Raw genomic sequence first — 27455 nt, 5'->3', positions numbered from 1 at the left:
GGTACAGGTACAGCAGTGCCTGCCTCATGACACATGTGCTGCTGTTCCAGAAGACCCAGTATGCACTACCTTCTGCAAAAAGGTTTGTGCAGGCCTTATTGTGAAGCCTTATCAAAGAGATTTTTTTTTTAGTCGGAGGTGCTAGGCCTTAAGAGCGAGCATTTACAAATGTGTTGTTTCAAACATACTAGGTAATGTGTCACTAAGCAGATCAAGTGCTGTTAATGCCACTGAGCCTGATGCCCCCAGCAGAGTCAGTGCTAACTTACTCATGCCTCTAGTGTCTGTGGCTGCCTTTTTTTCTGGCTGAATGTGCAATCCAGCACATTATCCCTAGTGAAAAAGGCAGCAGAGAGACGCAGCAGGGAGCGGCAGAGCGTGGGAGGGCTGGGCTTGCCCCATTTGGCTGCAGCCTGGATTAGAACAACATAAACAACATAAAATCGTACCTCACATTTTTTGGGACTGTAGAGGGATCAATCTCGTGGAATAGCCTCTCTCCAGAGTAACATTCTGTGTTTCCAGTGCGATTCAAATGGAGGGACATCAGGTATATCTGTAGCCTCCTGCCCCATGTGCCCATTGCCCTTTGAAGAGTTGAGATCTTTGAGGAGGGTGGCAGAGCCGGGGGTGAAGGAGCCAGCCTGGGAAAGCAGGGAGCTGTGAGCCAGGTGTGAGAGAGCTGCTTCTGTGCCTTTCAGTTACAAACCAGGCAGGAATGTAGCCAGGGAGGGCGTGAGCAGTGGATAGGAGGCAGGAAGAGCAGTAGGTCCCTTCCGTCTCCATCTACCTCTCCCAGCTTGGCCTTGGCCTTCCCCCACCCCTCTGATTATTCATTAACTACAGTCCAGGAAGCACTTTGCAAATGGTGACAATTAAGCCCTCTACTTGAGGCCTGAGGTTTGCCTGTCCTGGAGCTACCTTCTTCTCAGTCCGCCTAGGAACAGGCGGAGTTCAGGACTCTGCCTGTGCGGATCAGGTGAGTCACCGGAGGTGCCGCAGCCCGCAAACACTGCCAGCTGCTGCTCCAGAGCCCTGGCACTCACCGCCATGAGCGTATAGCCCTGTTGGGAGGGTGTGAGTCCACCCCTCCACTACCAAGATCTTTGATTTCTCTCCCAAATCCATCTCAAGATACTGTCCTGATAATTCCAATCTTGCTTTATTTTTTTTAGTAGGACCCCCTGGGTTGAGGGCTGTGGTACTTCCTCCACCAGCTCCTGTCAGTTCTCCATCAGTGGGGATCTGAGAGACAACATCCTGATGCCATCCCGTGGGTGAGTGCTATGAATGCTAGTTAGGGCTAGAAAACAAGAATTGTTGATGAGAAAAATAAAAATACTGGCACTAGGAATTAGGCATAGAAGGAAAAAAAAACCCCACCTTCTAATAGCCAGAGAACTGGAGCTCTCAGTGTTTTAGATCATTATTGCTGTTACTGTTGCTCCTCAGTTTGATAAGGGGTTTGCAGTTCCTCTGCCACCCCACAGCTAGAGTATCTCTCAGTGTGTTAGGCACGGAGAGAGGTCACCTGTCTGACCTTTAAAATCCCGGTTATTTCTTGATTTGCTACAGTCTTTCTAGCCCTCTATGGAACAAGAGGACATACAACCTTCTTGGTCAGTTCAAACAGGTGCTCTGCTCTGGAGACTGCAGTTGCAGAGTGTCAGGAAATGGGATTCGTTCTAGCATTACTCTGTGGTAAGGATTTGAGCAACCTTGTTGGTGCAGCACTGTCCTGGGGTCCCATAGCCTGACAGAGAGCATCTGGCTTCAGCCAGGCCCAGGAAGAGGGTCCACCTGTCTGTTCCCTAAGCCCAAATGGCCTTCACTCTGCACTAACTAGACTGAACTAGAATGTAGTTCTGTGCAGAACAGCAAAACCTTGCTGAAATCATCTCAGGGCTGAGAATTAGAAGTAACAAATGCAATGCTCATTTTCAAAAAGGGTTCCAAATTAGATCCCCCAAGTGCAAGGGAAGCACGGAACAGTAAAATCATCATCTGAGCAAGAGGGTAGACATTATAACAGGGAAAGCAATGAATGTGATACTAAAGAAAGAGCCAGCACTTGCTTTTGTAAAGGCAAATCCTGTCCTGTTAAACTGGAGATTTTTGAAGGACCTAGCAAGCTTGTAGATAAGGCAGGTCTGGCCAATACAGTTTCCTTGGGTTTAAAGAATTTAACAAGATTTTCTCATCAAAGTCTTTAAATAAAGTTGAAGTCATGGCATAAAAAAAGAAGTTTAAGGTTTTCTTAGATAAAGAATTAATAGAAAATAGGAAATGGAAGATGGAAATTAACATCCCATTTTTACAGCAAAGGGAAGTCATCAGTGGCCAGATCACAGAGGCCTAACCTGAAATATACACAGTTCAGTATATTCCCAAGTGACCTGGGAATACAGCTTGGTGAGGTGAAAAAATTGGGTGATGGTAGAAAGTTATTCAGGATAATGGAGTGGGAGTTGACTGTGAATAATTGCAGAAGGACCTTATGATGGTGAACAAGTGGGCAATAGAACAGCAGATGAAATTCCATATAGGCCTATGTAAAACAATGTTCATGCAGAAAAATAATTCAAAATTTACATATAAAATGACTGTGAACTAGTTGTAACCTCTGTGGAGTGAAACTTTTATTATATATATATATATATATAAAAGACCCTGCAGTTGTTGGCTTACTGCTGGTTGTGGTGAACATCAAAAGTCATCACTGTCCGAGACTCAGCATCATCTTGAACACCACAGTTCTCTGCCACCATCACCCTTATCTCCAAAACAAGGAGCCAGAGTGGGAGACATCTCGGAGAGGGACAGCAAAGGTGATCAGAGGTGTAGAATAGTTCTGTACAAAGATCACCTTAGTAGCACTGGAGTCTTCAGCCTGGCAAAGAGCTGAGGATGCATACGGATCTTATGGGTCTGTTACCATGAGCAGCTTGGAGCAGGGTGGGGGGAACAGGAATCAGTCACTGATCTTTCTTTCTTTGCAACAACCAAATGTTAATAAAAATGAGGGAGGGAGCAGGTTATAAGCAGGTCAAAGGAGGGGGTGTTTCTGTAGCTGAGCAGTAGAACTCCTTGCCAGAGGACGCTAAATTTGTTAATTTGTTATGGATTTGACTGTTGACTCTACAAATAGCTGCAAATAGAGGCTTAGGGGAAAAGAAACTCTATACATAACCTTTCCCTCTATTATTTAACAACTGTTTTGACCTCTGGATCGCATAGTCCAGCCCCCTGATCACAACAGAGCTAGATCAGGTTGCTCAGGGCCTTGCTCAGGTGAGTCCTGAACATCTTCCAGGGTGGAGGTTCCCCAGCCGTTCTGGACGCTTGTGGTAAGTGCTAAACTGCCCTTGGGGGGGAGCACGTGTGCAATTTTTCCTGATACCTACTCAGAATTTCCCTTGCTGCAAGTTATGTCTATTGCCTCTTGTCCTTTTGCTGTGTCCCACAAAGGAGAATCTGACTCATCATCTCTAAACCCCCCCAGCCCCTTTTAAGTAGTCTCAGCTGCTAAATCCCTCCTTAAGCATCTTTTCTCCAAGCTGAATAAACCCAGCTTCCTCCATCTTTGCTGTGCTCCAGGCTCTTTGTGCCTGTGCGTTTGTGGCCTTATGCTGGATTCTCTCTAGTTTCTCAGTGTCTTTTTTTTTTTTTTTTCAGCAGTCCAGATGTGGGTGTCTTTTTTACTTAGCTATTTCGTTTGTCTTCTCCTGTAAGTTTGTTCCTGCGCTAGCTGTGGCTCGGCTCCGCAAGGGATTTACAAGATGAGGTTCTAACACCTGTGCTGTACTGAAAGCCAAACAACTCTCTTTGCTGAAATCTCTTGACCTGTTAATTATATTGAGAAAGTATTTTAGTGGCTCAATTATAGTCAGCTGTTCTATGCTGCATCCATTTGGGAGAGCAACCTCAAAGATACCAACCTTCTCTACAGTGATATTTCCCTCCCTTAGTGGCAGGAGCTCCTCCCTGGTAGTTTTAAATTAGATGGCCCAGGTCAAAGACACCAAGGCAGCTGTGTGCATCCATTCCTTTCCTGAGCTGCAAGCAACCAGAAGCATAAACTGAGCCTGTAAATTATGTGATACGGGATTTGTGTCCACACAAATACAGATGGGCTACACTGCACTCTGTGGCTTGTCCTGCCGGGGGATACTGAGTTATATTGGGTTTAGTGCTAACTCACCCTTTCTGCTCCGATCTGGATTCTTTGCTACTTTGTTCTTTCCTTGTTTCCGAGTCCAGCTGATTTTCAGTTGCTCAGACAGATTTTCTCCTTCAGTCAGTTCGTGAGGTCTGAGGATGCCTAGGTTTTATTTTTCGTCTGCCTTGGCTTCATATTGACCCAACATACTCTAATATTCTTTTGATATCAAGAATTGTCTTTTGAGACTTCTGCCCAAAAGTTCCTGCCATTTCTCTCCTACCTCTGCACAATACTTTCCTGTGCCAGTGCTACACTGTCTCTGATTCAGGTGCAGCTTCTAGAACTTCATGTACAAGTTGTTCCCTTGAGCTACAGGTCTCTGGGCCTTTAAGGTTTCCTTGTTTTTTTTTTAATATCGGTTTTAAATCAGTACAGCTGGATCCCTGCAGCTCATGGCTCATCATGTGTGTGAAACTAGAAGCATTTCAAAGGAAGCTGTTGTAGGTGCCTGGGTTGCCTTTCTAGCAATGAAGTTTAGCTTCCCACTCATCTCTACTGTACTTCCCTTTGTTGTTAGTTTCTGTCTTGGCCACAAGTTTTTGTCTAGGTCGTAGTTAGCAGCCTGTTCAGCTTTTTGCAGGATTTCCCAGTCTGGTGGGTATGCAGGGAAGTCTGCAGCTGCTGGTACTTGAAATGAGCAAGGCTCTTACTGTTCCTGCTGCCCACACAGGGTAGCTGAGATTGCCCCAGGGAAAAGTCAGGCTCCTTTGCCAGCTTGATTGCCCTCAGGTCACTGCTTAGCTCCTAGTCTTTCCTGAGACCTGCAGACCTTGAAACCAGTGCTATGGACAGGTCAGCCATGGGCCATAGCTGGAAATAGCTAGGTAACTGGAATGGCTAGTTTTCCTTCTTTCTGCCTAGTTGTCCAGGTTGTCAGCTTTGGCTGTGCTGCGATCTTAAAGGTTCTTGCCTAAGCTCTCTCGGTGCTGTGTGGGCTCACTGTAGGTAGTAACTGTTTGTCCTGGTCTCTGCCTGCCTTTCTGGGCAGCTTTAACACCACCTCCTTCCCACGCCATCCCTTTTGAGCTACCGCTGCTTTTGTCAGCGCCATCCAGGTCAGGCTGGTTTCAGGGAGGCATCACTGTGCTCCGAGCACTAGCCTGGACCTCTAAGTCTGTGGCTCTGGGTTGGCACAGATTCCCCTTTGTGCCTGTACAGAGTGTGTAGGATATTTGGGACTGCTCGTGTCGCTTACTGGCTTTTTGGGGAAGAAAGGGAATAGAGGACATGCAGAACTAAATTTTCTGAGCGTGGCCAAGGCCCAAGGTGCATGCACAGCATCAGCCCTAGTGTGTAAAAAGACAGGGACCCAAAAATAATAGGGGGGATGGGGAAGAAAAACACAAAAGGAGAAGCAGAAGTGTGTGCAAAGCAGCTCGGGGCTGGGGAGTTGATGGCTCAGAGCGCTTCCTGTTCCTGGAGCCGCGCGTGCCCAGCTGCGCATGGGCTTGCACCTGCCTGTGCCCAAGAGCACTATACAGAGAGCCACAGATCAAGGCACCTAACCAGAAAATCGTGGATGGAGAGGGTCTGAATGGAGGGACAGTAGACTCCAGGAGAGATACATGGCCAGCTCCCAAGAGGCACAGGAACAGCTTAGCGTTGGGTGCTCCGGCACAGACCTCCGACTTCCCTTTTCTTGCCAGTACAAACTGATTTTTCCTCTGTGTTTTTTGACTTTCTTTGGTGGCAGCCACTTGGCCCCCTCTTCTTTCACCCTCCACAATGGTGAGGTAAGAGGGTCTGAAAAGTCTGTGTGTGTAAGGAGGGGGACCAGAGAAGTAGGACAAATCAGAATGGGGATCATCTTGGAAGCCGTGTCTCTAATGGGAAGCTTCCATAGGCTGGGGGAGGTATCAAGTAAGAAGGGATGCTGATTCTGACTCTCATCTAGGGATGCTGACCAGGGACTGTTCTTCACCCTACAGGTCTCCACAGTAGCGTCTGGCCATTTTTATTCACTTGGTCTTGCTTTTATCTTCTCTGCTAGGTGGTTTCATCGTGACCTGAGTGGGCTGGAAGCTGAAGCCTTACTGAAGGGACGAGGTGTCCATGGGAGCTTTCTAGCCAGACCCAGTCGGAAGAATCAGGGTGATTTTTCTCTTTCAGTCCGGTAGGTAACTTGAACCCCAAGTTCTGTCTTTTCAGTGTTATACACAGAGATTGTTGAAACCCTTACATGTCCTGTGGCATCGTCTTCATCCTGTCTGTATTCCTTTGAGTTCTTTCCAAGCTGAGCTTCCCAGCATCGTCTAGACCTTCCTTCAAGTTGCCCCTGGAGCTTCTCTTTCCAGTCGTCTTTCATGGGGATGGTTTGCTCTGGTTCCATGGCAGGAGGTAGTCCAGAACACTTTCTGCCTCTTTTCCAACCAACCACCTCATTGGACTGCTCTGTGCTTTATTCCACAGGGTTGGTGACCAGGTAACCCACATCCGCATCCAGAATACCGGGGATTTCTATGACCTATATGGAGGGGAGAAGTTTGCTACCTTGTCAGAACTGGTAGAGTACTACACACAGCAACAGGGCTCACTGCAGGACAAAGATGGAACCATCATCGACTTGCGATACCCGCTCAACTGTTCTGACCCCACGACAGAGAGGTATGGGGACAGCAAAGCAGTGTGTCTGTGGTGAGACCTCCTCTGTGTTTCACGGCCTTCTTTCTGCCCTGCCTGCATCCCTAGGGCAAGTCCTGCAAAAAGTGTCACCTGCCACCTCTGCATCTGTGGGGCAGCATCCCTGGGAATAGCTGGCCATACCTTGACCATGACAGCAGACATAATAGAGCTCTATTTTTACTTCTGGTTTCCGGTTGCCTTTGCTATTTATACTGTTCCTAAAAGCAAAGGTTGTGGTCTCAGGTGTGGGTCTGCAGCAATCCATAGAGTCATATGTTATGTGGAAGCCCTCAGTCTTACCCCAAACCTCCTTGGTTATTCTGGACCTGAGTGACTCACATAGCTGAGAGCAGGGCTATGTTCCCTTGCTATTCCCAGCCTGCTTAGTCTCCTTCCTGTCCTCACTTTGCATGTGTCTCTGACACTAAGTTCCTAAATCAAATCAGGTGGTTTTGCCCTTGCATTTTGCTTTTAGGCTCTTTGGTGCAGCTCGGGGAGCTGTCATGCCCTGCTCAGGGGTGGACAAGTTCTCCTCAGGCAGGTCCTCCTCAGACACGTGGAGGCAGGGAGCAGAGGTGCCCTGGGTGAAGCATCAGGGTACTAACCAGCTTGCTCTGGGGTCAGGCTGCAGAGAGGCCAGGTCTGCTGCTGGCTGTCCTCTCCAGTCAAGGCCATTGCACTGTGGCCCTGCAGTTTCCTCCCTTCCTCTCTGCGGTTGGAAACTTAACACACAACCCCCCCCAGGCTCTTACGAAAGCTCTTCTCACTCTCTCCCCAAGTGATTTTCCATCACGTGGCTTTGAAGAGCTGGGCTATGCTGGGGGAAGGGAGGGGGTAATGGGACCCATTAACTCCATCCTACCTGTGTAGGGGAGGCCTGGAGACCTCTCTAATGAGCAGGAGAGATCAGCTGATCTCTGGGTGGCATCTGAGCACATGGTAGCTGAGCAATTCTTTGGAAGGAGGTTCAGAAATTAATGACTGCCAGTCACCAGCTACTTCTTGCAGTGCATAGGGCAAGGATCAACAGCAACTACTTGCCAAGGCTGTTGTGTGCCACCTCTTGCTGTTTGAATGGTTCTTAGATGTTGTGTAGAGTAATATGACCAGATTTCTGACCAGATCCAGGGGCGAATGAATGCCCTGACTGCTTATGTTACTGGGGTATGGCCTCTTGAACTCCATCTTGGTTCCTGGGAACAGCTTCCTTACAGTGTGAAGTTCACCAGTACTACTCCAGGCCTTCCCTGCTAGCTGCTCTGTGGGCAGAAAACCCGCTCCCACAGCCCTGACACAGTGGCTTGGCGTTGGTGGCATTGGACACAGTGACACAGGGAGTGTGGCTGGTGCTTGTCGAGGTACCTGAAGTGAGAGGAAGCAGCAGGGACACTGCAAGTCAGCCTGATGCAACAGCTACCTGCTTTTGAAATGCTGTTCCCCAGGGGAGGTGACCAAAACAGAGCTGTGGCCTTTAGCTGGCACAGCAGCCATGCTGCAAAGCCCCCTGAACACAGAGCCCAGCACACGGCTACAGCTGGGGATGTTCCAGGACTGGAGGGGACTGTTTCAACTGGGTTCATCCCTGCTGAAGGAGAAGGGCCCAAGTCCCCTCCCTGAAAGGAGTGAAGGGGCCAGGGCAGGAGTGCCAGGACTGTACTGGCACTTGGGCTGTGATGTGTTCAAACTCAGCAAAGGCTCCACTGGAAATTGTGTACCAAGAGGAGTGGGATGATTCAGAACAGTTCCCAGTGCTCAGAGCACCTCGGAGCTCTCAACTTTCTGTAATTTGGATCTCTAGCTCCACTTTTCAAGTGGGTTTTGTAGAAGCAGGACAGTGCTGCAGTGAATGTGGCCTTCCACATCTCTGCTTGGCAGCTCAGCAATGCCCCCCAGGACTTCTGATGTGGTCCAAAGAGACTGTGGAGCTTGGGACAGCCATGAGGAACTAGAGAACCTGTACAGAGACAACCTGGATCACATCTGGAGTTTCTGCAGGGCCAAGAGCCCAGCAGTAGGAAGAGAGGTTGTCCCATGTCCTAGCCTGCTTCTGATGACCATTGCTTTCACCTGCACTGCTCAGTTCAGTGAGATCCTACTGGGCAGGCACATACCCTCCCAGAGACCTTTGTAGGTGGGCAGAGGCTTGGCAGCAGCTGTGCCATTTGCACCACTCTGTGTCCCTCTATGCCCTGGGTCCAGTCCTGCAGCAAGGCAGAGGGCACCTTGGTCAGATGAGGATGCTGCTCACCTTGTGCTGGGAGGAGAGAAGGAGCTGCTGACTGGGTATTTGCACTGAGGACAGGAATGTGCACACAGATCAACAGTGTAAATAGCAGGAGCAGAAAATGGGATCAGTCCTGTGGCTAGGCTGATTGCTGCAGTGTGATGTACCCAGAGAATGGGAATTATTCTTTGATTGAGGAGGTGACTGAGTTTCAGAAAGAGAAGTCGCTGGAATGGGTTTTTGATGGATCTGATCTCAACACAACCATCTGGGTGCTGATGGGAGATTTTTTGACTCAGTGGGGCATTATTTTTGTTTCCCTGGTGTTTGAGTTTCCAAAGCACCTTGCAGCAGTAATACTAGAGTCCCAGTAGTACTGTGAGGTGCTGAAATCCACAGACTACTCTCCCCCTTGTGTGTGTCACGCAACTGGATCACACATGCTGCTTTCCCACTGTGTCCTCTTGTTCCAACATTCTGCTCCTTGGGTCCCTTCTGCCTCCACCTCATCCTTTACCCTGTCCTCTTCCTGCCAGCTCTCTACTTTCTGTCTCATCTGCTTTCCCCAAGATCCTGCTCCTCCCCTGATTTTTATTCTTTCTCTCATTCCTTCCTCTCCCTCTTCCTTTCTTCCTCTCTCACCCTTTCCCAGTGTTGCTCTCCTTCATTCATCAGCTCAAGGCCATCCACTTACTGCATCTCCACCTCTCTCCTCTTGTTTTAACTAGGTGGTACCATGGGCATCTGTCAGGTCCTGCAGCTGAGTCACTTCTCCAGGCCAAAGCCACCCCTTGGACATTCTTGGTGCGGGAGAGCCTCAGCAAACCTGGGGATTTTGTCTTGTCTGTCCTCACTGATCAGCCTAAACCTGGGTCTGAGGCTCCACCAGCTGGGGCAACCAGTGCCTCTGGGGCCCGGCTCAAAGTCACGCACATCAAGATCATGTGTGAGGTGAGCAGTGGGAGAGCACAAGGAGGGGAAGAGACCTCTCCTGATCATGTCCTCAAAAGCGTGTGCCCTGTCAGCTTGATAACCACCAGCAGTGTTTCTTAATTTGGATCAAAGTGCTATTCCCTTGCAGGGTCCTTGTGTCCTCACTCCAGCCTGGGTGAGCATGGGCTGGGTGCTCAGACACAGGAGGAGGCAGGGCTCAGTGTGACCGGGACCTCTGGTACAGGGAGTCTGTGAGAAAAGAGAGAGGGGAGGATTCATAACCTAATTATCAGTTCATCCAAAGAGTTAAAAGTGTTTGGAGCAGGAAGGGGTATCTGCAAGGCCTCCATACTTAGTTTGATGAATGTTACCAACCTGGCTGTCACAAGTTCTCCTATTTCTCTCACGTGGGATGAGGAGATTTCAAGGACAAAAAGCAACTGACCTTAAATGAGATTTGAGTGCAATATACCTTCTCTGGGCTTCCATCCTACAAGAGTACAGTCAGTTTGTCATGCTGTGAATTCTGTGTTCTCAGGGCAAACTTGCATTTGATTTGCCTGCCAGAGGAAGTGCTTTTCTAGATGGTGCAGGGTGGTGCCCACAGCTTTGCACCCCAGCATTGCCTTTTCCCTGAGCATTATCAGCTTTGTCTGTAGGACAGGTTAAGAGAGTTGGGGCTGTTCAGCCTGGAGAAGAGAAGGCTCTGGGGAGACCTTACAGCAGCCCTTCCATTACATAAAGGGGAATTGTGAGTAAGCCGGAGAGGGACTTTTTATAAGGGCATGGAGTGATAGGGCAAGGGGGAATGGCTTCAAACTGAAAGAGAGAGGGTTTAGATTAGATATTAGGAAGAAATTCTTTACTGTGAGGGTGGTGAGACACTGGAACAGGTTGCCCAGAGAAACTGGGGATGCCCCATTCCTGGAAATGTTGAAGGCCAAGCTGGATGGTGGTTTGAGTAACCTGGTCTAGTGGAAGGTGTCCCTGCCCATGGCAGGGGATTGGAAATAGATGACTTTTAAGATGCTTTCCAACCCAAACCATTCCATGATTCTATGAATGTTATGAGTGAGACATTACACATTCTTCCTTGATTTAGAATGGACGCTACACAGTTGGAGGTGCTGAAATGTTTGACAGCTTGACAGATCTGGTTGAGCACTTCAAGAAGATCGGAATTGAAGAGATGTCTGGCACCTTTGTGTACCTGAAGCAGGTAAGCCCAGTTTTCTGGTTTTAGGGATCCTTTAGAGGGACTGACTTGCTGTTTGTTTCTGCTTTTTGTTCCTTTCCTTCTTTTCTCCACAGCACACAGAGGAGACTTTGCTCTCCAGCACCATCTCTCTTTCTCCCTCCTTCTCTCTCTCTCTCTCTCTCTCTCTCTCTCTCTCATGCCAACCCACTGTGTTTTCCCATCCCCAGCCCTACTATGCTACAAGGGTGAATGCTGCTGACATTGAGAATAGAGTGCAGGAACTGAACAAGAAGAGTCTATCTGAGGAGACGTCCAAGGCTGGATTCTGGGAGGAATTTGATGTAAGAAACTGCTGGGGGACATTATTTGTCTTTTTGGGAATTCCCGGTGCACCACCTCATTCTCCATCTTCAATTTCTTCCTATACACAGACTTCTCATATGTCTTGTCAGTTTATCTCTGAAAGAAGTGTCTGTTTGGAACCTGTTCTCCTGGGGAGTTAATGTCATCTTTAAGTGAACCCAGTGAGGTAGAAATGTACTTTTTCAGGATTGGGAGAATGAGTCACCAAGACAGCAAGGGCACAGATTTTGGACTTTTCAAGTCTAGGTTTGCTTTTCACTTCTCTACTCCCCCACAAACATGGCCATGTGTCCTCAGAACCACTATATCTCTTCCAAGTGCCCACCTCCCCTGTCATATATTGTGATCTTGCCATGACTATTTTTCTTCTGCTCTCAGAGTTTGCAAAAACAGGAAGCCAAGCACCTGTTTGACCGTCATGAGGGTCAGAGACCAGAAAACAAGAGCAAGAACCGATACAAGAATATCTTGCCCTGTGAGTCTTGCTTCTCCACTATAAAAAAAAAAAACAAAACACAAATACGTACAGACAGGCAATGAAGAGCTGTCCAAGGCATCACTGGCCCTGCCTCAGCCTGCTCTATCCTCCAGAACAGGTTATGAGAATTTCAGAGACGATGAGAGAGGTCACAGCCTTTTCATGTCCTTGAAGGAAGCAGGGAAGGTTGCCTTAGACTCATTAACTTCTGATGGTTCATGATAGGGGCAGAGAGATGGGAAGATGGAGTGAGGTTAGTCTGACCCTAGAGAGGGACAGGTGAAGATAGAGGGCATGCTGCATGCACTGGGAGGTGTGGGGCAGTGAAATGAGGTGGCATGGGGCAGTGAAAGAGCTTCTTGTGGCTGCACAGAGTATCTCATTGCACTGTTTATTCTTTTACTGCACCCCAGTTGATCACTCTAGAGTCATCCTCCAAGGAAGGGACCCAAATATACCTGGATCGGATTATATCAATGCCAACTATGTCAAGGTGAGACTCATGAAAGATGACTGTATGCCCAAGAGTGGTAGAAGGCCTGCCTGCTCCTGCAGCCCTTTTGACCTTTCCCTGTCCACAATCAGAACACCATGATCAGCCCAGATGAGTGCACCAAGACCTACATCGCTAGCCAGGGCTGCCTGGAAGCCACAGTCAATGACTTCTGGCAAATGGTGTGGCAGGAGAACACACGCATCATCGTGATGACGACACGGGAGGTAGAAAAAGGGCGGGTAAGTAGCAGTCTGTAGGTGTCTTGGAGATGGCCTCTTTTCCCCTTCAACCACTGCTCTGCTTTTTCCCTCTTTCCTGCTTTCTGCCCATCCTCACCCTGCCCTCTCTGCCCACACAGAACAAATGTGTGCCTTACTGGCCAGAGCTGGGCAGCACAAAGGAGTATGGTCCCTACCTTGTGGAGAATGCTGCGGAGCACGATGCGTTGGAGTACAAACTCCGGCAGCTCTGTCTGTGTCCAAAGGATAACGTGAGTGTGAATGATCAAGGGCTGTCATTGAGCCCATGAGTCTAAGAACCACTCTGTTTCTAAAGCTGGGAACTGTCGGGTGCTGTGGTGATGCTGGTGGTGATTCTTGGGACTGCTGTTTCCACTTGATTTGGGCTGGAATCACACTGGTGGAATCACCAAGAAGTGTGCAGGAGACAGAGATTCCCTTTGGCTTCAGACCTGCATCTCCCTGGGACAGAGGCCAGGGACAGGGCTGGGTTGCAGTTTCATCACTGAGGTGCTTTGTTATTATCAGGGTAAGGCTGTGCGTGAGATCTGGCACTACCAGTACCTGAGCTGGCCTGACCACGGTGTGCCCAGTGAGCCAGGAGGAGTCCTCAGCTTTCTCGACCAGATAAACCAGAAGCAAGAGAGCATCCCAGGTGCAGGGCCTATTCTGGTGCATTGCAGGTTGGTACAGAGGCTGGAGTTTGAAGCATTCTCCATTCCTTATCTAGGGTGAGACATAGAAAGTCTGTCCTGCTGCTTCCAGCCTGTATTCCGGGGCTTGTGACTGAAGCCTATGCCAGCCCTGATATTTGCTTTTTCCTCTTTGATTCCCCCAAACCAAACTCTCTGCTTATTGAATCTGTGACTCGTGTCATTGCTGGACAGCTGCTACAAGAGCTGCATCCTTCCCCAGAAGCAGCTGCATTTTCTTTCAGGAGCTGTTTTGCTCTGACCTCTGCTTGTCCTCTCCTTGCAGTGCTGGGATTGGCCGCACTGGGACTATCATCGTCATTGATATGATAGTGGAAACAATCTCCACCAAGGGTAAGAGGACCCCATCAAAGTGAACTGGCCTACCCAGAAGGGCTATGCCCTTAAGTCCAGCTGCAAAGGGATGAAAACTATTCAGGTATAAGTGGGAGAGATCCTGCCCCAGCCCCGAGAATGTTGTGCTGTTGGATCTCTGTACCATTTCCACTTACTGTGGCTGTAGCCTTCCCTGAGCTTTGGCTCTTCCTCCAGAGCCAGACTTGAAAGATGCTGAGCAGGAGGGAGAGATAGGAGGTCCATATAGGAGTAAAGAATATGGAAGGAGACAGAAAATTCTTGACTGACTTCCCCTGTAACTGCTTTTGGTAGAGAATTGGGAGAGGAGGCAGTGAACATGTCCATAAGCTTTTCTGGTTCTCCTTGCTAGGCCTGGACTGTGACATTGACATCCAGAAGACCATCCAGATGGTGAGGGCTCAGCGATCTGGGATGGTGCAGACAGAGGCCCAGTACAAGTTCATCTACATGGCCATCTGCCAGTTCATAGAGGCAACCAAGAAAAAGCTGGAAATTATCCAGGTGAAAAAGGGGATTCTACTGCCCTGTGAGCCTAGGCTTGCATGGTGTTGTCTTTGAGCCCAAGTGCTCTGTTTCACAGGCTTTAAGCTAACACTGGGACATACACAGAGTACAATGGTGCACCAAGATCTGAGTCCTTATTCCCCTCTTTTGAGACTTTTGAGCTCAGGGGACAACATTAGCAGCTCAAGTACCATCTCCACCAAGTACTGTTTTGTTACAAGCTCAGTCTAGGACAAGCAAAGACTTTGCCCTCTCCTTTCTTTGTCTTTCACATTTCAATTCTGCAGTTGCAGGATTTTTTCCTTCTGGCTGATAAGTGGCATCTTTATCTCCTTGTAGCCTCTGGCAGCATCCAGTAGCTGCTGCTGTTTAATATTCTTTAGCTGACATTTGGCACTCTCAGGCAAATTCCAATGCCTCCAGAGATTTGTTGCTCCACTGTTCCCTCCTGGCTGTGTTTGTGTTCCTGCTGCTCCCCTCTGACAGCAGCAGACAGAATGCACTGAGCCTGGGAACTTCAGCAATCCACCAACCTCCACTGAGGTGCTGGCACAAAGTGTGGTTTAACAGCCAGAACTCTTCCATGGTGCCTCATGTGCATCTCCCAAACCACACTCCTCTCAGCCTGTTTTTTTCTCTCCTGTAGTCTCAGAAAGGCAAGCCAAACGAGTGTGAGTATGGGAACATCTCCTACCCCCCTGCAGTGAGGAACACACATGCCAAGGTTTTACGAAAACTCTCCAAGTAAGAGCCCCCCTAAACCAGAGACCCAGCTATGCCTGCCTCTGGCAATAGTCTGCCTGCTGGCTTGGCTGGCTTTTTCCTCTTCCTCACTTTTTCCATTGTTTTTCTCTGGGTCTTACAGGCAAAAAGAGGAGTCAACGGTTTATGAGAACTTGGGGAAAAAGGAGGAGAAGGTGCGGAAGCAGCGCTCCTCAGAGAAGAAGCTGAAAGGCTCACTAAAGAAAAAATAATGATAATTGCAGGTAGCCCCATGGCAGTTTTGAACCTGGACTGGACTGGAGTTCACATCCTGACAGGCCTGTTTCACATTCCTTGCTCTTGGACTGGAACTAGGCCTTCCCATTCTCTTCCCTGCCAGCTTTCAGTGCCTGGAACCAGACTGCTTTCCAGCTCAGCTCGGCTGACTGGCTTTACGGTCCCTTGCCTGTGCAGGCGAGCAAAGTCTCTTACTGCCCCCTTGTCATTCATTAGCGGGAAAAAAAATCAGGCCCTTTCTTTCCTTTGTTCCCTGAGCAGTGGGGCCCAAACTCACCTCTGCTGTGTCAGCTTTTTGAGGAAACAGGCTTCTTGAGTAAGAGCTGAGGAAGGGCATCACAGGAGCTGCCTCTCTGACTACTGCTGTGAGTTAGTTTAGCCTGTTAGTGTTCTCTGAAGCCTCAGCTTTCCAAGTATGGAGGTTTTGGCCTGTTTCAGCTCAGATCCTCTGCAATTCAAAGGAAACTTCCTCTTTCCTTAATACCAACCCTCTGCCCTATGATCCTCCTACTCTGATCCTTCAACTGGATGCTGTAAATATACCAGAATTGGATATGATGGCCACATTTTCTTCTTTGTTTGTAAATAAACTTGTATTTGTTTGACTACTGAGTACCAAAAGGTTTTTCCTATAATTTCTTTTTGGCTATAGCTGTACTCCTAATTTCACCTGCAGCCCTGCAAAGACTTACAAGAACATCTCTAGCTTAGTTTTCATGACTTCCTGCAGCCTTCAGGCTCCAGGACAGAAGCTATGACCAATTATGGAGGCTCCTTGCTGTGAGGCTTTAGTGTTGGTGGCTGTCAGGGACTGACAAACTGTGATGTGGCTTTTGCACCTAAATTTTGCTTGTGGGTTTTCAATCTTTGAACGGACAAAGCCACAGCTGCTCTGACCTAGTGCTGGTAAAGGTGCTACTTGCAGCAGCAGCCTGGACCAAAGGCTTCCCACTCTGATTCATATAATTCTGTGAATGCCAGAGGGCATTCCTTAGTGCTGGAGCCTATCCTTGGTGGTATTAGAATGGGACTCATGGTGGAACTATTTGGGAGAATGCTGAGAGAGTCTATATAAAGACACAGCAGGAGTGCAGAGAACCTTTCTGTGGCAGCTGGCTTAGGTGGCAGAGAACGTGCTGGGGACTCCTTAATTTAGGGACGCAGGTACTGCTTAGGCTGTGGGCATTTGCTACTCAATGAAAAAGATGGCTCAGGTGTCCTGGACCTGTCTAGAGCTGATGGCAGGAAGAGCTCTGTCCCACTCAGGGAAAAGTCTAAGCTAGGTCACAAAGGGACCTATGATCCAGACCAAGAACGCTTGGAAACGTGGGCCTGAGAATTTTGTCTAGTCTGAGCTGCATGTCGGCCCCGTGTGGGAAGAAAACTGCACCATCAGTCACGATCAGCTGTCTGGCACAGGACCATATGGAACACTTTACTTTGAAAGTCCAGATGTGATCGTCCTGTGTTTTGGAGTGGGGATTTTAGGACCAGGTTTTCTCCTCTCAGTTCAGAGCACAAATCCAGACTGGGGAAAGAGTAGAAAAGAGAAGGAATGGGACAAACCTTAACTCTGTTCCACAGTTTTTAATACAGTGGCAATTGCCACTGTGCCTGCAAGGTGACTGCCTGGGAGCTGGCAAGGTGAAGCAGCTGCCAGCCTGTACAAACCAGCTGGAAGCAGGCACTGCATCCTTGTAACCCTGTCATCTGCCCAAGGACATGCCCACACTCTGCACTTGGCAGGAAGGAGCAGGGATCCCTCAGCAAGGCAGTGGCAGTAGGGTGATTTAGGCAACAGGCAATATCTCCTGCTTTGATCTGGTGCCAACATAGCCAAGGCAAGGTTGGACAGTGTACAAGGGAGGGAACAAACTTTGTGGATGCTGCAGTGAATTCAGGCATGATAACACAAGGAATAGCATCCCCCAAGCCAATACTGCACAGCACAGACTCAGCAATAACATACTTCCAAGATGAAAGATGGTAGAAATAGCTACTTCATCCTATGCCTAGGCAACAGGCAAACTTTCAAGGGACAGATCGCAGCCCCAAGGAATGCTGTCCTGCACATGCTAGGAGACATTCTGCCCCTCCTCAGCTGCAAACTCTGCCTCAAGCAAGCAAAGGCAGAAACAATGCCAGAGCATTTTTGAGTTCAGCAGCTGGTGCTGGAGCATGTGGTTGAGAAAGCTGCCTGGGCTAAAGACACACACCCGAGACACAATATAATGGGAGGAAAGACACTGCTTGCCAGCATTTGATATGGCAAGAAACTTGCTTGGAAGCATTTGGAAGCTAAAAGACACTTTGTAAGCAGACCCTCTTCCCAAGTACTGGACTTTGGCTTCCCTTACCCTGTGAGCCAATAGAGGTGTGCATTTACCTGCTGCTGCCAGAGGAAGAGGCAGGAAAGGGACAGTGGGGAAAGCAATGGGCAAAAGTAAAGATGCGCGGAAGGAGGTGCACTGTGATTCACCTCTCAGTGATGCCAGATACCCTTGTCTAAGTCATGGGGAAGGGACTAAAGTCCTAGTCTAAGGAAACACCTATCTTTGCTTCAGATTCCTGGGTAGTTGCAATGGGCAGGATTCAATTCTCTTCGTTCTTAAAAAGCTGCCACAGCCTAAAGCAAGGCATACCAAGGATTAGCTTAAACTCTACCTGAAGTTTGAAAATGGAGACATCTTGTGGAGCAAGCTCAGATTCCTGAGAACCTCCTTTGTGTTCAAATCCCTGAACTTATTGTGTCCGTCTACAGAGAAATCAGACTGAAAAAGAACTTTCATGATTGTACATCAAGAAACGCAGCACTGAAATGAGCAGTCTACTTTACACAGGCACTGTTAGACACAGATTACTTTAGGGTGGCTACTTGAAAATGCATTTTGAAAGCTGGTTCAAAAAATTTTTGCTTCCTTGATGTTGCAAGTAAAAATATGTGGGTATTAGTTATGGCTGTGACTGCTGGTAAGTTTAAAATCAAGAATCCATAGATTATATCTGTTCATTTAGATGTCTCATGCTCTGCCTTCCCAGAGAAAGAGGTCCCTAAAGGCCTCTCTTCTTCACTGGAGAGTTCAACTTGGAGTTGTTTGTAAAAAGAGATGGTCTCATGGGTGGCTGTCTTGACCATCGTGACCATGAAATATTTGAGTTTAAAATCTTTGGTGATATAAGAAAAACTGTCAGTAAAGCTACTCCCCTGGACTTGGGGAGAGCAGACTTTAGGCTACTCAAGGAAGCAGTCAGTAAGGTCCCCTAAGAGTCTGCTTTTGAGGACAGTGGGGTACATAAAAGCTGCTTACCTTCTAAGGGCTTTCTTTCAAGAGCATGGGAGCATGCAATAATCATGTTCACAGAATATTCTGAGTTGGTGTCCTAGTTAGGACAGCTGAGATCAGTTCATCATGGTGGGTGTAACCCAAAACTGTATTCTATAGCCTTCCATGTCATTTCCCAGAAACTAGACTATTGTTGTCAATAGACTATTCGCACCCTCTGCCCATAGAGCATGGTGGGTGTAACCCAAAACTGTATTCTATAGCCTTCCATGTCATTTCCCAGAAACTAGACTATTGTTGTCAATAGACTATTCGCACCCTCTACCCATAGAGCCTGACTCCTCAGGCTATAAACTAGGTGTTAAGAGGCCTGTGAGATAGAAGGATGTTTCTGTCCTCACACCCTTTGTGAACTCCCCGCCCTGAGGGGAGTACCAAGCATTCCTGCCTGAACTGGAGGATATATAATCTTGGAGTTTTGGAACATTTTTCAACCCACTCGTGGGATCCAGAGGACGGCTGCATCTCATCGCTCTCAACCAGACTTAGACCACCACTGGACTGCGATCACCAGTTCTGGCCAGACTGCAGCAGCTCTCCCACCAGCAGGTTCTTCCCCTCTCCCTTTACTTTGGACTCAAACAGGGCCCAAGGAACACCACTTTGTTCAGGCCCCAGGGTACTGGGTTACACATTTGGGTTTTTGTGGGTTGAGACCAATTGTTTGTTTGTATTATTGTACTTACTGTATTATTTTAATAAATTGTTATTCTGACTTATAATCTCTCCTTTGAGTTGGGTTCATTCCCCCTGCTGGTTAACTTTTAAACCAGCACATTTTGGCGCCCAAACGTCGGGCAGAGAGAGAGAAGTCAGAATCACAATTTCATTTGAAGCATTTGTCTATTTGAATATAGAAACTCCCTGATCACAATGTTGTCTGATGCACTCACATGGATGTTGTATTTGAGCCTGTTCATATTTCCACAGATGGCGTATTATTTGCCTGTTTTGATGCTCTCTTTAAGACCAGGGAGAGGGATCCAAATTGCTTTATTAGTATATTATGTTTATGTCATTCTAACATCAGAAGCAATGAGTTTCATGGTAAATGTGTATTCAGTCCTGTTTGCCTGTCCTGGTTTGGGTTGCTACCTCTGGGGCCTCATTAAAAATCGTACCCAGCTTTTTGGGGGAACAGGGGTGGATGGTTTCCAGCCTCCCACCTCCTTCTTCCCCTTCAGACCTGCTAAAACAGTTTTTGAAAATATTGAGTTCCCTTTTGATGTTAAGGACAGCATAATGTTATTGTTAGTGTTGCTCTGTCTGCTCTGTACTGTGTACACCATGTTTAGGGTCAGAAAAGTGCCTTTTAGGGAGGTTGGTTGGACACCTGCCCTGGGAGCAGATAATGCTGAGTGGCACGGGAAGTGGGAGGACATCAGCCAGTATTTGGAAAAGTTTTCTCCTCCAATGATCTGGAAATTCACCCCTGAACAACTGCAGGATCCTGTTAGCATGATAAGACTGGTGAAGGAAAAATGCTCTGGCAGCTCCAGAGATGGCCAGCTCACAGCAACCTGCTGGGCCCTGGCCACTGCCTACCGGGCACTGCTTGACATGATACAGCACTGTCAGGGGGAGGAGAGAAGGACCAAATCCGCAGACACCACGTCCACCCAAACCACAGCTGAGTCAGAGGGAGAAAGAAATGAACCAACCAGCACCGTGTCCACACAAACCATCGAGGAGCCAGAAGAACAAGCAAAACCAATAGCAGTCGCCCCTGTCCAGAAAAGGAAATCAAAGACTAAATCAGTTCGCATAGCAAATGATGACGAAGAGGCAGGACCTTCACATCCACCGGAGGAGACAGAGCCAGAAATAATCACTCGGTCCCTATCCCTGGGTGAGCTACGTGAGCTCCGGAGAGAGTTCACACGACAGGCAAATGAGTCCATTCTGACCTGGCTGCTCCGAATCTGGGATGCCGCAGCTAACGATACGATCCTAGATGGGAGTGAAGCCAGACAGCTGGGATCCCTGTCTCGAGATGTAGTCATTGATCAGGGGATTGGAAGGAGGCAGGAAACTCTCAGCCTCTGGCGGCGACTGTTGTCCAGTGTGAGGGAGAGATACCTTTGCAAGGAGGACCTCCACGTACAGCAAGGACAGTGGAACACGATGGAACAAGGTATCCGGTGCTTAAGGGAGTTAGCTGTACTGGAGATAATCTTTTCAGAGGATGAAAGATTCCCTAAGAGTCCAGATGCCGTACAGTGCACCTCCCAAATGTGGTTAAAGTTTGCACGACTCGGGCCAGAAATGTATTCCCGCTACTTAGCAACGCTGCAATGGAGGGAGGGAGAGGACAAGGTGGGAGCATTGGTTAGCAAACTCAGGATTTATGAAGACACTGTCACCGCCCCATTACGAGCCCACGTCTCATCTGTGGAAACCAAACTGGCTGAACACGTCCGAAGCCTGGAAGAGAAAATTGAAGAGGGACACCAGAAGCTAAGAGAAGAAATTAAGGAAGGGATTTCCCATATCTCGCCAAGACGAACAAGAGTCTCTGCTATCAGGAGCCAGCGTCCCCAAGCTAAGGAGAGAAGGTACACTCCACGTAGCGATCTATGGTTTTACCTCCGTGAGCATGGAGAAGATATGAGGAAGTGGGATGGGAAACCCACCTCTTCCTTAGCAGCCCGGGTACGTGAACTGAAAAAAGGAACAAATACCATAAAGAACTCTTCAAGGGTAAACGTTGCTCCAGTCTCTCGTGGGCAAGACTCCAGACGGTACAGGAATGATCCTCTTGAAGGGACCTCCAGGTCATACCCACAAGAAGAGCACAGTGAGTACCATGACCAGGACTAGGGGTGCCCTGCCTCTAGCCAGGTAGAGGAGAGGGACAATCGAGTCTATTGGACTGTGTGGATTCGGTGGCCTGGCACATCAGAGCCACAAAGATATAAGGCTTTAGTGGACACTGGTGCACAATGTACATTAATGCCATCAAGATACGTAGGGGCAGAATCCATCTCCATTTCTGGGGTGACAGGGGGATCCCAACAGCTGACTGTACTGGAAGCTGAAGTGAGCCTGACTGGGAAGGAATGGCACAGACACCCCATCGTGACTGGTCCAGAGGCCCCGTGTATCCTTGGCATAGATTACCTGAGGAGTGGGTATTTCAAAGACCCAAAAGGACTTCGTTGGGCTTTTGGCATAGCTGCTGTGGAGACGGAGGAAATTAGACAGCTGAACACCTTGCCTGGTCTCTCAGAGGACCCCTCTGCTGTGGGACTGCTGAAGGTTGAAGAACAATTGGTACCGATAGCCACAGCAACAGTGCACCGTCGGCAATACCGCACCGACCGAGACTCTGTGACCCCTATACATAAGATGATTCGTGAACTGGAGACCCAGGGGGTGGTCAGCAAGACTCGCTCACCCTTTAATAGCCCTATATGGCCAGTGCGTAAGTCCAGCGGAGAGTGGAGGCTGACGGTGGATTACCGTGGACTCAATGAAGTCACACCACCCCTGAGTGCTGCTGTGCCGGACATGCTGGAGCTCCAGTATGAGCTGGAGTCCAAGGAAGCCAAGTGGTATGCCACCATTGACATAGCCAATGCCTTTTTCTCCATTCCTTTGGCAGCGGAGTGCAGACCACAATTTGCTTTCACTTGGAGAGGTGTGCAATACACCTGGAATCGACTGCCTCAGGGGTGGAAACACAGTCCCAGCATTTGCCATGGACTGATCCAGACTGCACTGGAAAAGGGTGAGGCTCCAGAGCACCTACAGTACATTGATGACATCATTGTATGGGGGAACACAGCAGGCGAAGTCTTCGAGAAAGGAGAGAAGATAATCCAGATTCTCCTAAGAGCCGGTTTTGCCATTAAACGGAGTAAGGTCAAGGGACCTGCTCAGGAAATTCAGTTCCTAGGAGTGAAGTGGCAAGATGGACGCCGTCTAATTCCAATGGAGGTGATTAACAAAATAGCAGCCATGTCCCCACCAACCAGCAAGAAGGAAACACAGGCTTTCCTAGGCGCTGTGGGCTTTTGGAGGATGCATATCCCCGAGTATAGTCAGATTGTAAGCCCTCTCTACCTTGTGACACGGAAGAAAAATGATTTCCAGTGGGGCCCCGAACAACAACAAGCCTTTGAACAAATTAAACAGGAGATTGCCCATGCGGTAGCCCTTGGGCCAGTAAGGACAGGACAGGACGTGAAGAACGTGCTCTACACCGCAGCCGGGGAGAATGGCCCTTCTTGGAGCCTCTGGCAGAAAGTGCCTGGGGAGACCCGAGGACGACCGCTGGGATTCTGGAGTCGGGGATACAAAGGATCTGAAGCCAGCTATACACCAACTGAGAAAGAGATCCTGGCTGCCTATGAAGGAGTTCGAGCTGCCTCAGAAGTAATCGGCACCGAAGCGCAGCTCCTCCTGGCACCCCGACTACCAGTGCTGGGCTGGATGTTCAAGGGAAGAGTTCCTTCCACACATCATGCCACCGATGCCACATGGAGTAAGTGGATGGCTCTGATCACGCAGCGAACCCGGATAGGGAATCCTAATCGCCCTGGGATTCTGGAAATTATCACCAATTGGCCCGAAGGTGAGAGTTTCGGACTATCCTCTGAAGAAGAGGAGGAGAAGGTGACACGGGCTGAGGAGGCCCCACCATATGACAAGCTACCTGCAGATGAAAGGCGATATGTGCTCTTCACGGATGGCTCCTGCCGCATTGTAGGGACAAACCGAAAATGGAAGGCAGCTGTATGGAGTCCCACACGGCGAGTTGCAGAAGCGACCGAAGGACAAGGTGGGTCAAGTCAGTTTGCAGAGCTTAAAGCCGTTCAGTTGGCTTTGGATATAGCTGAACGAGAGAAGTGGCCAAGACTCTATCTCTACACTGACTCATGGATGGTGGCCAATGCTCTGTGGGGATGGCTGGAGCGATGGAAAAAGGCCAACTGGCAGCGCCAAGGGAAACCCATCTGGGCGGCGGAGATGTGGCAGGACATCGCTGGCCGGGTAGAGAAGCTGAGTGTGAAGGTCCGTCACGTGGACGCTCATGTAGGCAAGAAACGGGCTAATGAGGAGCATCATAACAACGAACAGGCGGACCGAGCTGCCAGGATTAAAGTCTCTCAGGTAGATCTGGATTGGCAGCACAAAGGAGAATTATTTCTGGCTCGATGGGCCCATGACGCCTCCGGTCACCAGGGGAGAGATGCAACATACAGATGGGCTCGTGACCGAGGGGTGGACTTAACCAAGGACATTGTCTCACAGGTCATCCATGACTGTGAGACATGTGCTGCCATCAAGCAGGCCAAGCGGGTGAAGCCTCTATGGTATGGTGGACGGTGGTCAAAGTACAGGTATGGGGAAGCCTGGCAAGTTGACTACATCACGCTCCCCAAAACCCGCCAAGGCAAGCACTACGTACTGACCATGGTAGAAGGAAGCACTGGATGGTTGGAGACATACCCCGTGCCTCATGCCACTGCCCGGAATACCATCCTGGGCCTTGAAAAACAAGTCCTGTGGCGACACGGCACCCCGGAGAGAATTGAGTCTGATAATGGGACCCATTTCAAGAATGGCCTTATAGACACCTGGGCCAAAGAGCACGGCATTGAGTGGGTGTATCATATCCCCTACCATGCACCAGCTGCTGGAAAAGTTGAGCGGTGCAACGGACTGCTGAAAACCACCCTGAAGGCACTGTGTGGGGAGACTCTCAAACACTGGGAGCTGCATTTAGCAAAGGCCACCTGGTTGGTCAACACCCGAGGTTCCATCAATCGAGCTGGCCCTGCCCAATCAGAACTTTTGCATACTGTAGATGGAGATAAAGTCCCCGTGGTACATATGAGAGGAATGTTAGGGAAGACTGTTTGGATTAGTCCCACCTCAAGCAAAGGCAAACCCATCCGAGGGATTGTTTTTGCTCAGGGACCTGGTTCCACCTGGTGGGTAATGCAAAAAGATGGGGAGACACGTTGTGTACCACAAGGGGACCTAATTTTGAGTGAGAATGGTCTGTAATGTTTCATTGTATATATATATATAGATAGATAGATAGATAGATGTATATAGTTTTAAAGGGATATAGTTTTTAAAGGGGGTTAATTTGGGCATGACATGGATGGCATAGAATAAGGGGTGGATAATGTCCTAGTTAGGACAGCTGAGATCAGTTCATCATGGTGGGTGTAACCCAAAACTGTATTCTATAGCCTTCCATGTCATTTCCCAGAAACTAGACTATTGTTGTCAATAGACTATTCGCACCCTCTGCCCATAGAGCATGGTGGGTGTAACCCAAAACTGTATTCTATAGCCTTCCATGTCATTTCCCAGAAACTAGACTATTGTTGTCAATAGACTATTCGCACCCTCTACCCATAGAGCCTGACTCCTCAGGCTATAAACTAGGTGTTAAGAGGCCTGTGAGATAGAAGGATGTTTCTGTCCTCACACCCTTTGTGAACTCCCCGCCCTGAGGGGAGTACCAAGCATTCCTGCCTGAACTGGAGGATATATAATCTTGGAGTTTTGGAACATTTTTCAACCCACTCGTGGGATCCAGAGGACGGCTGCATCTCATCGCTCTCAACCAGACTTAGACCACCACTGGACTGCGATCACCAGTTCTGGCCAGACTGCAGCAGCTCTCCCACCAGCAGGTTCTTCCCCTCTCCCTTTACTTTGGACTCAAACAGGGCCCAAGGAACACCACTTTGTTCAGGCCCCAGGGTACTGGGTTACACATTTGGGTTTTTGTGGGTTGAGACCAATTGTTTGTTTGTATTATTGTACTTACTGTATTATTTTAATAAATTGTTATTCTGACTTATAATCTCTCCTTTGAGTTGGGTTCATTCCCCCTGCTGGTTAACTTTTAAACCAGCACAGTTGGAAAGGACCCACAAGGATCGTTGAGTCCAACTCTTCAGTGAATGGCCTGTAAGAGGATCAAACCTACAACCTTGGCACTACTGGCACCATGGTCTGACTAGCTGAGCTAATCACTAGGTCAATGTATCAGAAGTCAAGCAGCTGAGGGAGAAGGCTGGCTCTGCTGAGCAGGGATCTATCTCCTTCCACAACTTAGCAGAAAGTGTGTAGACTTTGGAAACAAGGACAGGCTAAATGGGAGGATGACAGACACACTACTTGCCACTATAGAGAGCAAATCTGTATGGCCCAAGCTCAGCTGAAGCTGAAGGGTAAGATGAGGCTTTTTTAAATATGTTAACAGCAGAAGGAAGACTAAAGGAAACATTGGTCTGTTACTTGATAAGGTATGTCACCTCATCCCCAAATAGTGATGGAGATGGAGACATTAGTGCTGCTTTCGACACCCATGATGGGCCCTGGGATGCCTGGAGCCCCGGGCTGGATTGCCACAGCTTGGGGAGTCATAAGCTCATGGCTGACTTTGAACTTGAATGGGATTTGCTGCTGCAACTGAACACAAAAAGTCTATGGGGCTTGCTGGTAACACCGAATTAGGAGAAGCTATTGATTCCCTCAAGGGGACAGAGGCCTGACAGAGAGATCTTGATAGACGAGCATGCTCAGCAATCATCAGCCATGTGAAATTTAACAAGAACAAATGCTAAGTTCTGCACCCAAAACAGTGTAACCTCAGATGTAAATACAGACTGGGGGACTGGAGTGCAGCTCTGCAGAAAGGGATCTGAGCATTTTGGCTGATGGTAGGCTCTGTGAGCCAGCAGGGTGCCCTGCCAGGCAAAAAGGCCAATGTTATCCCAGAGTGCATTAGGCACAGCATAGTTAACCAGCCAAAGGAAGCGACGGTCCCACTGTACTCAGCATTGGTCCAGCCTCACCATGAGTACTGTGTGCAGTTCCAAGCTCCAGGATAAAAGGATATAAAAAACATTACAATATGTCCAAAGGAGGGCGACAAAGACTGCAAAAGGCAGTGTGATTTACAAGGAGCAGCTAAGGATACAAGGCTAGTTGACCTTAGAGGAGATGAGGGGCTGACCTCATTGCTCATCACCAGGAGCAGAGATGGACGTGCTGAACTCTTCTCCTTGGTGTCCAGCAACAGGACGTGATGGAATGCCTTGAAACTGCATCGGGGGAAGTTCAGATTGGGTATTAGGAAAAAGGACTTCACTTACAGGGTGGTCAAGCTTCCCCAGGAAGCAGTCATGACCCCAAGACTGTCTCTGTTCAAGATGTGTTTAGACAATGCTCTTACAACTTTTAGGTTGCCCTGTGTGCAGTGAAGAGTTGGACTTGATCATATTTGTGGGTCCCTTCCAACTCAGGATATTTTATGATTTTATGAATGTGATACCTCCAAGTCCTAAAGCTTAGTATAGGGCAGCCCAGTGAGACAGGGAGGAAGCTGACAAGATCTTGCTGCTGAAACCCAAGCAAAAACAGTGGAGGAAGATTTGTCTTATATTTTTGGCCAGGAAAGCAGTATGCATACATATACACACATATATATATATCTACACACAGAGTGTATACATATATATGCTTCTGTGACCTGGAAAAGCAGGTAAACCTACACTCATCTCTAGCACTTACAGCTGGCTAAGAAACCAGCCCTGGTCACCCACGCAGCTGTATGAGCATCCACACCTCCTCATGTCTTCCCACTCTGTGATCAACCAGTGAACAGGAGCGTATTTCTCTTGTTCCTTTCCCTTCAAAATCCTCATTCTGTTTTCAACCAAATAAAATCTCCATTCCACCTCCCCTTTTGCAACATCTTTTTTCAGGCACTAAGCACACTTAGACACAATA

General features: G+C 48.6%; 1 protein-coding gene across 6 annotated transcripts; it reads left to right on the top strand.

Annotated features, from left to right (window-relative positions):
* Positions 1–12: 12 nt before the first annotated feature.
* On the top strand, positions 13–15969 carry PTPN6 (protein tyrosine phosphatase non-receptor type 6). 6 transcript variants are annotated; one of them, XM_051780747.1, is made up of 16 exons: positions 13–82; positions 1176–1277; positions 6213–6335; positions 6632–6826; positions 9797–10019; positions 11104–11220; positions 11427–11540; positions 11941–12037; positions 12454–12533; positions 12626–12775; positions 12895–13026; positions 13304–13458; positions 13754–13821; positions 14195–14346; positions 14996–15093; positions 15215–15969. In XM_051780747.1, exons 1-16 carry the CDS (start codon positions 27–29, stop codon positions 15321–15323), a joined length of 1971 nt encoding a protein of 656 aa, XP_051636707.1. In that variant the 5' UTR covers positions 13–26; the 3' UTR covers positions 15324–15969. The 6 variants fall into 6 exon arrangements, with proteins under 6 accessions (XP_051636707.1, XP_051636709.1, XP_051636711.1 ...); XM_051780749.1 differs by having other exon boundaries at positions 22–82; positions 1179–1277; XM_051780751.1 differs by lacking the exon at positions 13–82 and adding an exon at positions 96–979 and having other exon boundaries at positions 1179–1277.
* Positions 15970–27455: the final 11486 nt, after the last annotated feature.

The sequence above is a fragment of the Manacus candei genome, unplaced genomic scaffold, assembly GCF_025592945.1.
Source record: "Manacus candei isolate 608988 ecotype Guabito, Panama unplaced genomic scaffold, ASM2559294v1 h1tg000014l, whole genome shotgun sequence".
Classification (NCBI taxonomy): Eukaryota; Metazoa; Chordata; class Aves; order Passeriformes; family Pipridae; genus Manacus; species Manacus candei.
The sequence above is the reverse complement of the archived record's forward strand: the minus strand, read 5'-3'. Positions and strand labels throughout refer to the sequence as shown.

What these genes read in the sequence shown, in the direction of transcription:
- PTPN6 (XM_051780747.1), top strand. Translation starts at nt 27, where the DNA reads ATGACACATGTGCTGCTGTTCCAGAAGACCCAGTATGCACTACCTTCT. An exon ending in GATTCTGGGAGGAATTTGAT is followed by an intron (nt 11,541 to 11,940) that starts GTAAGAAACTGC and finishes TTCTGCTCTCAG; the next exon opens with AGTTTGCAAAAACAGGAAGC. An exon ending in TCAATGCCAACTATGTCAAG is followed by an intron (nt 12,534 to 12,625) that starts GTGAGACTCATG and finishes GTCCACAATCAG; the next exon opens with AACACCATGATCAGCCCAGA.